Source organism: Loxodonta africana, chromosome 3 (genome assembly GCF_030014295.1).
Source record: "Loxodonta africana isolate mLoxAfr1 chromosome 3, mLoxAfr1.hap2, whole genome shotgun sequence".
NCBI classification, from domain to species: domain Eukaryota; kingdom Metazoa; phylum Chordata; class Mammalia; order Proboscidea; family Elephantidae; genus Loxodonta; species Loxodonta africana.
In genome coordinates, this window is record NC_087344.1 from 78,742,983 (window position 1) to 78,760,007 (window position 17,025).

Consider the following 17,025-nt stretch of genomic DNA (forward strand, 5'->3'; position numbering starts at 1 on the left):
AAAATATGAAATCGTGCAATAGCAAAACTGTAGAAACATTAAAACACTGACTGTCCAACAGCAGTACGGAGAGCAGGTTGTGTCTGCACAAAAAGCCAATGCGTTTTCATCACATATATACAATATAGATATGTACACATCACCCTCTGAATGAACAATATCAAAATACTCTATTCCATTTGAAATAATCCCCGGATTGATTCCCTCCCACTTCAAAGGACATCTGAGAGACATGTATTTACAATAACACACATGAATACATTTACATTTCAAAAACTGCCACAAATGCCAGTCGGATTATTCTCCTGGACAGAGTGCCCCGTTTGATTGCATGCATTTATTATTCTTTTCCCCAAAAGTCTTTAGTCAACTTAGCCCAAGACAGAACTTGTTCTGTATTAACCACCACCTAAGGAAGGAAATGGCCACTAAAGGTACTCTCTGGACATCACCAGGCAGCCCTGTCAGGCTGGGCAGGGCCCACTGAGAAGGCCTGTCCTGGGCTCAGGGGCCACCTGGATCACGGGAGAGTGGGCCTCTAGGGCCATTCTTGGGAAGTTTAAATTTTCATAAAAATATTGATCACTGCAAATCAGTAAATGATTGCCAAATGGGAAATTTGCTTCACACAATTTGTAAAATCTTCATCAGTGGTTTCTACCAAATCACTCAGTATAGGAGACTGTATTCTAATACCCACATTGTATAAAGTGCATATTGTTACCCAAGCAATTTAAACAGTTTAAAAACAGCTATTTTGGTGTGTAGAAAACAGTGACTTGAGCAGACTCTTGAAAACCCCTCCCTTTTTCTCAAGCTTTTACTCTGCAGGCTGCTATCTTATCTTGCCTTCTAAGAGGGACCTGCTGGCTGCCTTTCCAGAATCCTCTGATTTTTGCTGATCTAAGGGGCTGAAACTAAGCTTCTTTCTTCATGCGAAGCAGGGTCCAATCAATGGAGGAACACAAAGCGCTTCCTTTCTCCGCAACTTCACCAGCCCTTACTACGGCTGGCTTCTCAGTGATTCATTCAAGGCAAAACTCCATTAAAAAAACAAAAAAAACACATGCACACGTCCAGAAACACACACACAGAGAAACGAAGATGTTTGTTTAGTTCAAGTAGAGTTACTTAACCACAGAATCACTAAGGCTAATTAAAGTAGCCTGAGAAGGGCTGATAGAGACCAGAGACCCTAAAACACAACCAGAAGCAGTTACTACTCCTTGATTTGATGGAACATTATCACTTCCCCATTAGAATCAACTAAAAAAAAAATTTTTTTTTTTTTTTTTGGTCTAAAGAACCAATTCAAAATCTATTTAAAAATTGTGTTTCTTCTAAACTATAAAATTAAGACAGTCTATGCAAAGTAGCGGTGATACAAAATAATACAACCAACGAACCAAAAAATAACCCCAAAAGGCAGTCTGCATTTCAAAGTAAGTGACCAAAATGTCATACATACACAGACACACAGGACAGATACGACAACAGAAACAGCAGGCCACTTAACAAGAACTGCACAGAAGAGTGAGGCAAACAAAATCTATGTGTTGCTCTACCCTCATTTCAGTGCTACTTAAGTGGAAAAAGAATGAGTGGGAAAACCTGCTTTATAAACACTGCCCTGCTATTCCGTTGCCCAAATGAACTCTGATTCAAACCCCAGAAAAGCCATTTTTAGCTAATAAGTCTCAATCAATAGGAATGCTTAGAGAAATAGACTCACACGGTAAAAGGAGTAATGATAAAGAAAATCACACAATCTCTGATTGTCTTGTCTGTAAACTCTCATCAAGAAAAATAATTCTTTGCTTTCAGACACTGCAATTCTTCTTAATGAACCCAACAGGAGCTGGACATTCATGGAACGTAATAATAAATATTAAAATAACACTTAAAAATAATAAATACCTTAGTGAATGTGGGGGCAATGATTCGTTTAAAGAGCCAAACAATGCCCAGCTTCTAATTGATCAAATAAACTTTAGAGCTGTTATAACGCAGATTTAGGCAAACAGACAGTGACTAGGTGCAACATAAACTCTGTAATCCCCCAAGCGTGAGAGCAAACTTGGTCAGTTCTTTATGTCGCTCAGGCACAACACGCCCCTTGGATTTCTTGGAGAGTATCAAACTCTGGGTTCTTGACTCACTGAGTAGAACTCACTATCCACATTTCTGAAAAGGATTAAATAAGAGGCATTGGGCTTTGCCAAAATCTGTTTCCTTTCAGTTGCTTACATCAATGAAAAGCATCCTGCAGAAAATAGCCTAAGAAGGAATAAAAACTCACAGTAACTTTCTCTTCAAGACATAATAATCCAATTATTTAAAAAAAAAAAAAAAAAAGAATTGAAGCCTTTCGGTAATTTTTGTACATGTATTTACACATATGGATCTATAAACTGCTTGCAGCAAACAGGCTCTGTCTGAAAAATCAGTCTGGCACTTGTGGTCAACATCAACCTGACACAAATATGCAAAAGCCGTCCAAATCACACAACAGTTAGGAGCTACACAGGGCAGCTGGCAGGGAGACAAACATGTAGTACTTGTTTGGGTCAGATAAAGCATTAAGTTAACCAGCTAAAATCTTTTTGATTGTCTTCAAAAGAAATTTTGATAACATTGGTAAAGTAATTAGCAACTTCGTTTTCTCAACTGGATTCTCTTAAACCTTTCCCTTCACTGCACAGAAAGGTGACGTTGGGGTTTAGTGCCTTGCAGAAACAAGCCCTACACAATCGAATCCCAATCAAAGTCATCCTGGATGTCATCTGGAGGCAGGGAGCGCCGCATCTGGAAGGCTTGGGAAGGCATCATGTGCTGCTGGTTCATGGCTCCATGGTGGCCTGGAAAAAAGGAAGCAATGTCAGTAGGAACTTGGTAGAAAAGAAAGAAGGAATAAATTAAACCCCTACTGGGAACTTCCCGTGTGCCAAGTACTCAGGACCTATTACTTTACCAATCCACCCCTAAGTGTTCAACAAGGTAGCTCTTGTGATCCTCATTTAGGGTTTAAGAGAGGGTTTACGAGGATGAGCAAGTTAGCCAAAGTCACATAGCTAGGAGGTGACCAAGACAGAAGTCAGTTCACGTTGACTCCACAACCCAAGTTCTTTCTGTTACACCAGGCTGCAGCGAGGAAGGCATAAGAGTGCGAGTGTACCCAGGTGCTAATGCAAACCATTTTACAGTCTGTTCTGCTCCATATGAACTCGGTCGTATGAGAATGGTAAATAGGAGAATAATGTCAGTATAACACTGAAGTCACACTGGGTCATACTGAATTTTCCCCAGCAGGTTAATTTTTGTACCATCAAGTAACTGCAGGTGAACACAGAGAACATTAACACAGCTGAATACAGGAAACCCTGAAGGAACACAGTGGGTACACACAATACCCACTCCCTCCATGCTCTTCTTCCGGATCAGTTTTGCCCATATGCCCCTTCGTTTGTGCTCCCCAATTTGGTGCATTCTGCCCTTGTCTCCATTGCTTGACAGGTCCCCTTCCAAACCAGCATCCTCTTGTCCTTTCTTTTTTTTAAGTCCTATATTTGCTTAAAGAACGTATGCTTTTATTAGGAATTAAGCAGTCTTTTAATTGTGCTGGTATTTTTCCTGGATTATCACTGTTTTTGCTATGATGCTGATTAGTCTGCAGCTAATCTTATTTTTCTCTTAAGCCCAGTAATTTTTTTAGGACAATTTACAAAATGCTAAGGCTTTTGGTATATCATAGTACAGCAGAAATGCCTGTATTTACTTATTTATTTCACAAAAACTTGTGAACTCCTTACTATGTGCCAGGCACTCACTGACTTAAGCGCTTCCCATGTAACCCTCACCTGATCCTCCTAACAACCCTAGGAGTTAGGTAGTGTTATTATCCCCATGTTACAGACAGGCAAGGTGAGACAGGAGTGTCAGGTAGCTTGGCCAACATCACGCAGCTACGTGATGAAGCACCAGTACTCAAGCTCTGGCAATCGAGCTCCAGAGTCTTAACCACCATATCATGCCACCTACAAGTTACTGGTGGGAGCCCCAGGACAGACAGATAACACTTCATTGCGTCCCCTTCATCACTCGGTCCCAACTCCTCCTTCACTATTGCCTGACACACATTTCTTTTGGGGTTTTAAAGCCCCGCCCCACCTCACCCCCAATACCTTTATTAGTCTTTTCCTCATATTGCCTAAGTAAAGGGTGATGTGATATATGAGAAAAGCAATGGACTCTGAATCCAGGCATCTAGATTTGAGTCTTGGTTTGTTCACTTACCAAACTGAGTAGTCTTGGACAAATTGCCTCCCCTTCTGAGCCTCCGCTTCCTCACCTCGTAAACCTCTCTTTGCCATAGTACTTAACCACTATGCCACCAGGGTTTCCTTTCCTCATCTGGGTTACCCTTAAGACCTATCCAGTCCTAACAGTGTTCCCTATTCTCCTGCTAAACGTAACTTACCCTACATTTCAGAACTTAGTAGAAAAAAACTTTAGCACTTTAGTAACTCCTAAAACTTACCTCTTCTATGAGGTACTTCTCTGGAAACTGCAGTTGGGGAATTTCACTGGAGTAAATGGGGTAGAATTTATAGGAGCTTATATATATATATATATATATATATATATGTATTTTTTTTAATCTGAGTAGGTTCCTGAAGCCTGCTAATGTCCTGTCAAAATCAAATAGCGTCAAGGAAACTTAAGGCCCTAGAATAGTACTATGTCCCTGCACCTCTCAGAGAAACAGGGCAATAACCGGAATCAGAGAATCTTGGTGGCACAGTGGTTAAGAGCTTCGCTGCTAACCCAAAGGTCAGCAGTTCGAATCTACCAACTGCTCCTCGGAAACCCTATGGGGCAGTTCTACTCTGTCCTATAGGGTCACTGTAAGTCAAAACAGACTCAGTGGCAACGGGTTTGATTTTTTTGGTTTTGGGTTAGAAGAGACTTTAGGTAATACGGTCCAAATACCAACTGACAGCTGAATCTCTTCACAGAGCTAAGTTACTATCCATGACAAGGAGTTCACGCCCTCCTGAGGCTGCCTGGTTCACTGTTGGGTAGGAGAGCTAAAGCTGTTCAATATTAAACTCTGAATTATCAACACACGCACACGCACACGCACACACACACCCCAAATTACCTGCAATCGTTGTTCCTGGAGAGCTGAGTGTCTGTGGCATGTGAGGATAACCAGGGGGTGGCATCACTGAAGGAGGAAGATTTTGCCTAGAGTCTATGTACAAATTGCCTAATCAGGTTCAAAGGCAGAAAGAAGGAATACATATTACAATACAGTAAACCAAATCAAGCATTAAAATCTTAATACAACTATAACCTAGAACTAAATGAAGAAGGTAAGGTTGGGAGGAAAAGGGAAGAAAAATTACTCTCTTCCTATGCTAAGATTCTGCCAAAAGGTGGTGCTGGCCTTCTGAACAGGACGCCAGGCTGGATGTGAGCGCACTGGTACTAACTCTAGCTCTTCCACTAAGTCTCTGTAAACTTGTAGGTAAATTATGTCAGTCTGTTGTTGTACCTCGTTACAATTCAAAAGCATTTCATATCCATTATATTATCTGAGCCTTTCACCAAACACACAATGAGGGCAAAAGAGGGATTTTTATCCCCATTTTACAGATGAGGCAACTGAGTTGAGGCTCAGAAAAGCTATAGTGTCTTATCCAAACATACATCAGTTTGACAGAGGAATAGGGGTAGAATCCACATCTCTTAATTCACGGGCTCTTTCTATGAACAGTTGTTCTCTGTTGCCCTGGTTTTCTCACCCTTAAAGCAGACCTAACCACGTGTGCCCTAGTGACTGTGAAGCATAAGGGGAAAGAAAAGGTTTACAAAAGGTAAAAGCTACACCAAGCAAAAGTGGTTAAAAATATATTATTTTGAGTATTGAGATGGGAAACACAGATCTCGTTTAAATGCCATTTCAGAAAGTTCTTAGTATATTTTAGTTGATAGGAGCCATTAAATGTTAACACTTCTAAAAGGTCAATTACAATGCACCATAACGCACAACAGACGGAGGAGAACGAACACTATGACCTCTCCCTCAATAACTCATGGGGAGGAACAACCATAAAAACTGGTCCATGTTGTAAGGAACATCTGGAACTTTGAAAAAGCTATTTCCCTAAGGTTTTCTAGTGCTTCACACATATTACACTTGCATTCCAGCAATACTGTAATGAAACTAAAAAACAGCAACTATTTTCCCAGAGGAAACTAAAAAGAGAACAAAAATCTTCTTCTCTTCAAGATAATGCATACTACATGTGGCTGGACCAGCGAAGAAACTGGACAGAACCCAGGGCCTCTGACCCCCAGCCACTGCCTCCCAAGGTGACATTCTTTTTTCTAATAAATTTTGTAATTAGAATCAAGCTATCACTTAACTATACTGATAATTTAGGAAGAGAGAAGAAAAGTTCTACTAAGCCAGAGCTCTAACTGGGGATAGGGGGTGGGGCAAGGGTTGGTAAATTCTATACCTAAGTGCTGATCAGCCTTCACAAGCAGAGCTACACCTTCTAAAGGCTTCACCAGGTTGGAAGACCACACGATTGTGTGTAAAATGGTGACTATCTGCCCACTTCTCAGCCTTTGTCCCACAAACTACTCATTCTTAGAGTACAAGTTACCATCAAAAGACAAAGCTAATTTTATTGGAGATAATCTGTATATTTCTTTTTTCAGTTCAATTTTATGGTTTAGTAATTCTTGCTTACTAAAAGGGGGTGAGATTATGGGAAAAAAATACCTATATTAAACAAATAGTGTTAACTTTCTGAAATTCTGTTATATTCCTAATACTCTTATTTTCATACAGAAATTTCATTACTCCTCATTTTTTTCCCACGTTCTCATTATAGAGTCTGAATAATGAGAATTTGCCTGAACTTCCTGTACAAGAAACTGACTTCTGATGTAGTTCCCAAAGATTTTTGAGAGCCTATAACACTCAGAATATAGTTATGGAAATTTAAAAAGATTTTAATCATACAATATATTTATTAAAAGCAGACTATTTTCAAATGCCCCTCCCTCTCTCCCTTCCTTCCTTCATTCAGCAAGTATTTCGCACCAGGCACTGCTCTAGGAACTAAGGATCCACCAGCAATGAAAAACAAACACCCTGCCTTTACAGAACTTACACTTGGGGGATGGAGGAGGGTGGGGAGTTGGGGAGAGAAACAAACAAAATAAGTGAAATAGTATGTTACACATGCTATAGAGAAAAATAAAGTGAGGAGAGTGGACAGGGAGTGCTGGACAGTGGGTTCCATTTAAATAGGGTGGTCAGGGAAGCCATCACTTGTGTAGGTGCTTTGTGAAAAAAAACCTGAAGGAGGTAGAGAGGAAGTCATGGGTCTACCCAGGCAAAGACCACTCCAGATAGAGGACACAAGTACAAAGGGTGTGAGATAGGTGGTGTGTGCCTGGTGTATTCTAAGAACAGCAGAGAGGTCAGTACACGGTCTGGGGGAAGAAGGCAGGGCATGAGGCTAGAGTAATGGGGGACCACACTGTGCAGGGCTGCATTTGCCACAGTAAGGACTTTGGTTTTTACTGAGAAAGACAGGCACCAACAGAGGCTTTTGAGCAGAGAAGAGACATGATCTGACTTCTGTGTTTTACAAAATTCCACTTACCCTGCAAAGTTCAGCTTAAATGTGTCTTTTTCTATGAAGTCTTTCTATCTCCCCATGACATTTACATTCCTTTCTCTCTATTCTCATTGAATTTACACCCTATGGTTGAAGTATACCCCTCGTCATACTATATTTCTTGGTGGCCCTATCTCCCAGGTGAGGCTGTGAACACTTTGAGATCAGGGGATATTTTGGAATCACCTCTTTTATTCCTAGTGCCCAGTACAAAGCAAGTCACAGAAAAGGAATAAATAAATGTTTGCTGAATGAATGCTTACCTATCCATATTTAATGATCTTTAAAAAGAACATCAAATGAATAAAACCACAGCTAGAGGACTTAAATGCTGTTGGGCAAGACAAATGGTAAACACAGGCAAAACGATTTAGGAAAGAGAAGTGAGACAATGTGTTCTATGGAAGTCTTTTCTCCTTCTCCTCTCCACACTAATACACCAATTCCTGGGTTCTCTAAGGAGCACAAAGAGATGTTCACCAAAAGGAGGAGCCTTGAAGACAAGAACGGCAAGGAAAACTTAAAGGGTCTGAAAAGGCTATATTCTGGGTGTCTAGACCTATACCTGAATGAACTGTGTAACTCTGCACAAGTCACTCTCTCTGGATTAGGTAAATAAACGGATAAGACTAATAGCTGTCTAAAGTGCTTCCGTGTACTGCATTTCTAAGAAAATGTGGCAAAGAGTTATTGGAAAGTAGAGATGAGGAAAGTGAAGTATCACAATAAACAGGGATGCAGAAAGACAATAAAAAGAATAACAGGAAGAGGATTAAGGGATTTAAAACAAGAGAAAGCAGGCTGGGTATATAAAAACTGAACATTCATGAATACACATCAGCAGGTATAAGGTGATAGATGTTGGATAACCAGACTGATCAGAGAAGGTGTTGGCAGAGGCCAACATGGCTTGGCAGGCAAGGCCTGGCTGAATGAAGTTCCTTGCAGTCTGGATGAACAGACTAAAGGGGGTAAGGTAGAGAAAGGAACAGACACTGAGGAAGAACTATAGCTTTTCTGCTTTTGCTAAGATGTGAATGTGGTAGAATTTTGGGGACTCTGGAGAAGAGGAGGACCCTGGTAATAAAAAGGAAAAGTGGCAGAAAAAAACGAAGAAAATCACAGAACACCAGAAGCAAATAATCAAGCTCAGGGATCAAGAAGACTGACTGCAGAATTCTGGTAACAAAGGGTTTTATGACAGTAACACAGCATCTCAATCCGGAGAGAATCCGGGAGGGTACTGGTCTAATCTCTCCCAGAGGAAAGCAGGAAATGTATAGTGCTTTTTCCATGACCAAGCGAAGATGCACACTTGAGCCTTTTTTGGAGATTTAGGTCACAAAATTGAAGAAAGTCTTGTTTCACCACACAGGTTCCAGAAAGGAGGGGCTCCTAGTTATACCATCCTTTTGAAGATGGCCTTCCTCTCAAGACTGACCCTGCCTTCTCCTCCTAGAACTCCCTTGACATGCCCCAGACAGCAAAATGTGATCAATATGGGTACTGGCTGCCGAACACACAGGACTAGTGATATAAACATTAAAACAAACAAAAAGACAGTTGCCATCAAGTCTATTTGACTCGTAGAAACCCCATGTGCACTGGAGTAGAAATGTGCTCCACAGGATTTTCAATGGCTGCTTTTTTTTTTTTTTTTTTTTTCAGAAATAGACCAGCCTTTCTTCTAAGGCATCTCTGAGTGGACTCAAACTGCCAACTTTTGGGTTAGCATCCAAGTGATGTACATGTAAGCTACTCAGATTCACTTAGCACTCTTTTAAGGCTGACAGAAATGGATCTGGCAAAAGAGAAAACATGGCAACATTTAGAAAGTACAGTTTTAATTGAACAGGGAAAGAAAAGAAGAAAGGAGAAACAAGGGAAAAAAGGATAGAAGAAGCTGGTACAATCTGGTCTAGGACTTGATGCAAGTCAGAAAAACTGAAAAGTGATGTATTTTAAAAGAGATAAGCTATAGGTTTAGAACCTGTAAGAGGACCAAAGAAGATACGAACAGGCTGTTCATCTGGAAGAAGAGATTAAAAAAAGATGAAATAGAAGCAAGTAAGTGAGGATATACGCCAAGTTACACAGACTGATACTTTGAAGTGAATGTATCAACAAAATGCTAAAAAAGAAGTGACAATGGAGTCTTAGATACGATACCAAAAGCAAGAACAACAGAAAAAAAGACAGGTAATTGGACTTCATCAAAATCAAAAATTTTCCCATTACCAAGAAAGGGAAAAGACAGTCTGCAGAATGGAAGAAAATACTTGCAAATTATGTATCTGAAAAAGGTTTAATAACCAGATTATATAAAGAACTCCTACAACTCAACAACAAAAGGACATGCAAACCAATTAAAAAATGGACAAAAAATTTGAATAAACATTCTCTAAACAAGATACATATGGCCAATAAACACATGAAAAGGTGTTGAACATACCACTTCACACCCACTGGGATGACTATTATTAAAAACAAACAAACAACAACAAAATAAAAAAACCAAAATAACAAGTGTTGGCAAGGATGAGAAAAAATGAGAACCCTCATCCCTTGCTGGTAGGACTATAAACAATCCAGCTTCTGTGGCAAATAGTTTGGTAGTTTCTCAAAAAGTTAAAACATAGAATTACCAAATGACCAGGAATTCCACTTCTAGGTATATATCCCAAAGAACTGAAAACCAGAACTCAAACAAATACCTGTATGCCAACGTTCACTGCAGCATAATACACCACAGCCAAAAGGCTGAAACAACGAAGTATCCATCAGCAGATGAACAGATAACCAAAATGTGGTATGTACAGCCAATGGAGTGTTATTCAACCATAGAAAGGAATAAAGGTTTCATACATGATGAGCCTTGAACATGTTATGCTAAGTGAAATATGCCAGACACAGAAGGACAAATACTGTGTGATCCCACTTATATGGAATACCTAGAAGAGGCAAATTCATAGAGACATAAAGTAGATTAGAGGTTAGCAAGGCCTGGAGAGAGGAGGGAAAGAAGAGTTACTGCTTAATGGGTAAAGAGTTTCTGTTTGGTGTGATGAGAAGTTTTGGAAGCATATAGCGGTAAACGTTGCACAACACTGTGAATGTAATTAATGCCATTGAATTGTACTCTTAAATACTGTTAAAACGGCAAATTTTATGTTATATATATTTTACCGCAGAAAGACGCTGACAATGATGATGACAAAACAAAAGGAAAGAAAGAGAAATAACTAAGAGTAATCAAAAAATAATGTTTAGTGGCCGGCACACAGAGGGCACTCAATAAATACGCCAGGTACTGAATGATGCCTTTATATGGATATAATTTACTGAATGAATAAGTTACCATAATCCAATAGCTACTGAGGGTTTCAGGTTAGATAATTAATAGGGGAAAACTATTCAAAATGGAAGAGGCAAAGGTAAAAGATTTCTGTATCAGAGGATACAGAAGTAAAGACTTCATGAAAAGAGAGACTGCAGCCTAACTGGTGATCTTGAGAACACAGGAAGACAAAAGGTTTGAAGTAAGATAGGATGGTGGCTAAAGGAAACTACTCAGGATAGAAAAGAGAGGGCTTGTTTGCATCAATATAAAACCAAAATAATATACAGGAAAGAAGTGAACTTGGAGATAAAAGAAGGCAAAAATTGAACATGGACAGAAGGGGGAAAAAAAAAAAAACTCATTGCCGTTAAGTCAATTACGACCCACAGTGACCCTGAAGGACAGAGTAGAACTGCCCCGTAGGGTTTCTGAAAGAACTTGTGTATTAAATTCCTACAAGATAGAAACTTGAGAAAGGAACAATGCAGGCACTGCAGAGTAAAAAAGATGGTTCCAAAAAAAAACCAAACCCACTGCCATTGAGTCGGTTCCGACTCATAGCGACCGTATAGGACAGAGTAGAACTGCCCCATAGAGTTTCCAAGGAGCGCCTGGCGGATTTGAACTGCCAACTTTTTGGTGAACAGCCATAGCTCTTAGCCACTACGCCACCAGGGTTTCCAGAAAAGACGGTTAGAGGGGTAAAAAGTAAAGGAAGAAAGTGAGATCAAAAATACAAACATTTTGGGTCCAGAGCAAAAGGTCAATGAGACCATTTACCATTGTATCTACTCCTTAAACTTTTTTTTTTTTTAATTTATTGTGCTTTAGGTGAAAGTTTACTATTTAAGCCAGTCTCTCATACAAAAACTTAACACACACCTTGCTATGTACTCCTAGCTGCTCTCCTCCTAGTGAGAAAGCACATTCCTCCTCTCGAGCCAGGATTCTCCATGTTCATTCAACCAGCTCCTGTCTCCGTCTTCCCTCAACAGGAGTTGCCCACATAGTCTCATGTGTCTACCTGAGCCTACTCCTTAAAACCTGAACATTAATTTTAACATTCTTAGACTATATTCAGCCCTGGCGGCAGAGTGGTTAAGACCTCAGCTGCTAACCAACAAGTGGGCAGTTCGAATCCACCAGCCGCTCATTAGAAACCCTATGGGGCAGTTCTACTCTGTCCTATAGGGTCACTTTGAGATGGTATCAACTTGATGGCAATAGGTAGAAGATACATAAAATATGACATTTGATTTTTATTGCAAGTCTCTACAAACTTAATTGATATAACTTCATAACTACGTGTAAGAAATTAAGTCATGTCTTTAAGACATTTAATTCTTGTTTGATTACTAATAAAATTTAAAGATCACAAAGGAAACGTAAAGAACAGATCATAAACCACTACAGAGAAACATACAGCCTCTTGACCTCAATTTTCTAAGATGTACCTAGATACATAATTAGTTGTTTTCATTCACTTTTTACAAGAGATGTAAATGGATCATTGTCACTATTAAAAATGTACCAAGTTACCTAAGGTAGTTACTGAACTTCATATGAATGAGAAAAACAGAATATAATTAAGCCCATACCTGTTCCAATGTGTTGGGAAGGTTTTGTTGGATGCATGGCACCATGACAAACATTTTGCTGAACATTACTCTGTGAGTGGATAAGGCCAGTTTGTGTAAAGAACTGATTAAGAGAAGAACAGAGATCAGCAAATTGGACCTGATCTAAAGACCAGTTCTTGAGATCTGCCTGTCTCATACTCTCCATCAAACCTGTGAGGAAAGCATTAGAAATTAAATCAGTATAGTTCTGCAAGCACTGCAAGACACACAGCCAGATATAATTTTTCTGAGCCCACAAAATTTCTACTGACTCATTCAGGATTATGGTAGTAATTTGCCCGTTCAAGGAAGAGTAACATCTTACAATTATTCAAAGCCTCATTCTTTTAAATGTGGCCAAGTTTCTTTCAGAGCTCTTGTCTGCGACCCTATGCTACATCAATTGGTCCAGAGAATTTACTGTGAATTTTGCCAGATGTTGTTTTTAAGCATACTACCAACTACAAAAGAAATGCTATATACGGGTTGTTCATTTCTACTTCAAAGAACGCAATATTTCTACTACAAAGAAATTTATCATCTACCAGAGAAAAGAGGATCGTGTATATTTGGTTTTATGTCAAAAGGAACCATACTCACCTTGAAACTGTGAAAGGTCTACATCTGACCAATTAACACTGCTGGCAATTCGACAGCTTTCTTTTAGCATATCAAGTGTTGCATACCAATCACTTGAAACACCTATAAAAGTAATATTGACAAAACTATAAATCTTGGATGGTGAAAGCTTGAAGTATATGGTAAAGGAAGGCAATGAGCCAGCCTTATTCCTGACATTGGCAGGTCCCTGTCCAGTTTTACAAAGGAACTCACATCCACTATTTCATGTGTTGGGACAATGCTCTGTGAGTCAGGCAGGAAGGGTATTATTTCTCCCCATTTCACAAATAAAGGAAACTGAACCCAAAGACATGGCATAACTTAGCAAAGTCACCATGATGAATCTAAGACTTCAGCCCAGGTTTTGTAAGCTCTAGTCTGCCAGCCTGCAAAGTGCCATATCATCTTATGATGTCAAATTTGGTACTGTTCTATACATTTGTATAAACCAAAATCAAACCCACTGCTGTCAAGTCAATTCGAACTCACAGCAACCCCATAGGGTTTTCCAAGGCTGTAAATCTCTATGGAAGCAGACTGCTGCGTCTTTCCCCCCCAAAGCCACTGGTGGTTTCAAACCACTGACCTTTTTGGTTAGCAGTCAATTGCTTTAACCACGGAACCACTAGGGCTCCTTGTACAATTGTATAGTACAAATAACCAAGCAGGATAAGTCATGCAAATCAGCTTTTCCATATATAAAACTCATTTTCTTGTCTTATTATGACCTTAAGAGACATGTTCTGCATAATTTATGGAGGTAGATTCACGTTCAGAAGCAACACATACAATAACTTAAAGTACCAGCTTATTATATATAAATGACTATAGACATATACACATATATACATACATACATATATACACACACACACATACATATATGCACACACATATACATATTCCCCGCCCCCCTCCCAGATACTATGGGGAATAACCAGAAAAGAGTATTCCAAGAGTTAAAGAGAATAAAAGGGAGACGAATTAGAGAGTATACTAAGAGTGGATGCTTCTTACAAGGCAGGCTCAGAAGAGAGAAATGTCTTAAAACAGTCCTCCTGCCAAGGTAGTGAGGGAGAGAGGGCTGAAACTTCTCTAAGAAATTATGATGAATCCAGGTCAGGGCATTTCCAGTCAGGAATGATATCCTCTGATGTGGTACTACTAGAACAATTAAGAATCCACAGTCTTATATGCCAGCAAAGTGGTCACCAGTCAGGGGCCATGGGGCAAGAGTTACCCTCAATGAGATAGTGCTAAATAGAGGAAGAAAATCCTTCACTCCGTGATTGTCGCCCAAGGCACTCTGTGTTTCCAAGATCACCTCTGAATGGATGAAGGTAAGAACTAACAAAAAAGATTTTTGCTACATCAGACAACTCTTAGCTATGTCAGTCAATTTTTGGCTATATGGTTTATAAAACCTGCCAATTACAGATTTTTTTTTTTTTTTTCAGTCAATAATAAACCAGAGACAACATGAGCCCTGACCTCGGGCAACTCATAATTTAGGGAGAAACTTATTGGGGGAAGAATACTAAATTAATGCTCCAAATGAGCCATAAACATTCAAGTCTATCAGACTTTCAGGTCCTCTAGATCAGGAAGAACTTCACTGATAAGGAATGGAGGTTCAAAGGAATTATCTATCACAGTCACTTCAGTAACAAAGCAGCTAAGTCAGTGCTAAAACCCGGATCTCCTGAGGTAAACACAACACAGGTAGTCAAAAGGTGAGGGTAGCGCCAGGTCCACTCAAACAAAATCTTACCAAGGAACTAGGGCATTCTTGCCATGACTGATTTTTGTTGTTGTTGTTGAAGAGAGTCCTTTAATAAATGCTAACTTGGCAACATGAAAACAAAGTAATCTCTGCAGAGAGTGGGTGAGCAAACCCTACCCACTCCGTAAATGCTTGCTGCTTTTACTACTTTTAGACTAACTGGTGTTACAGGCTTTAGAGTCAGACAGACCAAGGAATAAATCTCAGTTCCACTACTTTAGCAATGTGGTTTTGAGCAAACTACTTCATTTCTTTGAGTTATACTTTTCCCATCTGTAAAATTTTGTAGTTTATGCTTGATTTGAGAAGATAGTATGACATAATGTATCCAAATTGCCTAATACATATGAGTACTCAAACAACTGTTAGTTCCCTCCTTTCATTCCTTCCCTGTTAAAGACAACCTGCCTAGATTCATCTTATAAATGAGAAATTTATAATTATTATCACAGATACAATGATTATTCCTAACTCCCCAAGGCAGAAGCCTCTTTTCTTTTTTGTGGAGTTACCATCAATGTAACAGGCTGCTAGAGTTACAGATGGTTTTTAGCTGTTAGGAGCACTTTCCCCTGCCCTGGCAATTGTTATTGTTAGTTGCTGTACAGTCGACTCATGGTGACACCATGTGTGCAGGGTAGAACTGCTACATGGGGTTTTCAAGGCTGTGACCCTTCAGAAGCAGACTTAGAAAGGAGCACCACAGATTTCTACTGATACCCATCTCTACTATCCTAAGTCTCTCCCCAAAATCACATTAATATGCTTCAATTTCTGAAGAACATATTAACATCAAAAGGTAGAACACAGCGACTGGTAACGCTGAAGGAGAATTACAGAAGGGGGCTGTGTTATATACCTTTCTCTCTAGGCATGCAACTAAAAATCACTTCAACCTGTTTTAGGAGCTATCCCATCTAGGCAGGAACAATAATCAACTTTCAATTTTATTCTAAAGCCTACTTAGAAATAGCCAGAAAAACAAAATCAACTGTTAAACAAAAATTTAAAATATAAGCGTGTTACATTTTTAGAATATGCATTGGATTTTGTATCTTGTCTTGGTAGAACAACATAAACACAATAAGAAAAAAATACTCTGAAGACAGGTTTAATTTGATTTTCAAAACCCCAAATATCTTCATGGGTAATTACGGGGCACGGTAGTTCAGTGGTGTGACATTAACGGTTATCAAGGGCTTACTAAGTTCCAGGTACCCTGTTAGGCATTTTTGCACCTTATCTCATTTAATTCTCCCAAAACTCTTTTATTACTTTTTCCACTTTGTAAATAAAGAAAAAGCTTCAGAAAAGTTTTATAGCTAAGTCACAATTTAAGTGACAGTATGCACTACCTAAAACTCGTTTCCCTGAGAGTAGTCTAACTGTCTGAAACAACGATCAAGTTTTAATTGGAGAATAAAAACTAGCAGCGTCTAGCATTTAGAAACTGCCCCTCCAGGATAAAAATCTCACCAGTGTATGGCTGGTAAGTGGACAGCCAGGCAAGCTGAGGCAAGGCTGCACAACTCCAAGGGGTCCCATCCACCTTGTCATCTACGTCCAGGGCACTCTCGGAGTTCTGCAGTGCAAAGACTACCTGGTCTGTGAGCAATGCCAGTTAAGCACCTCACTAGAAACCACCAATACCTACCTTAACAGCAATAGACTTTTTAGCAAGCTAAGAAGAATGTTTCTGTCATTTTTAATTTATCATTCTAAGATGAGATACTTGGCAGGAATAAGCAAAGGAGGGAACAAGGGGAACATTTACTGGATACTTAAATGCAAGGTACTAGTCTAGGCATTTCAATTATTTGTCATCTTAATACGATCCTCATAACAACGCTGCATGCAAGAAGATTTGAGCTCCATTACAGATGAGGAAACAACAAGGCTGAAAGAAGTAACTTGCCCAAGGTCATAAATGCCAGTTAAGGATTCAAATGCAGGTCTTTC

At 39.5% G+C, this 17,025-nt stretch overlaps 1 protein-coding gene across 4 annotated transcripts in view; it reads right to left on the reverse strand.

Annotated features, from left to right (window-relative positions):
* Positions 1-2,343: 2,343 nt before the first annotated feature.
* The window catches only part of FOXJ3 (forkhead box J3), a 165,310-nt gene continuing 150,628 nt past the window's right edge, over positions 2,344-17,025 (reverse strand). For all 4 annotated transcript variants that reach the window (XM_064281813.1, XM_064281814.1, XM_064281815.1 and 1 more), the window contains 4 exons: positions 13,263-13,364; positions 12,642-12,833; positions 5,162-5,269; positions 2,344-2,858 (listed from right to left, as the gene is read on the reverse strand). In XM_064281813.1, the coding sequence (XP_064137883.1) occupies positions 2,743-2,858; positions 5,162-5,269; positions 12,642-12,833; positions 13,263-13,364 (518 nt within the window). In that variant the 3' untranslated portion in view covers positions 2,344-2,742. The remainder of the gene's footprint in view (positions 2,859-5,161; positions 5,270-12,641; positions 12,834-13,262; positions 13,365-17,025) is intronic.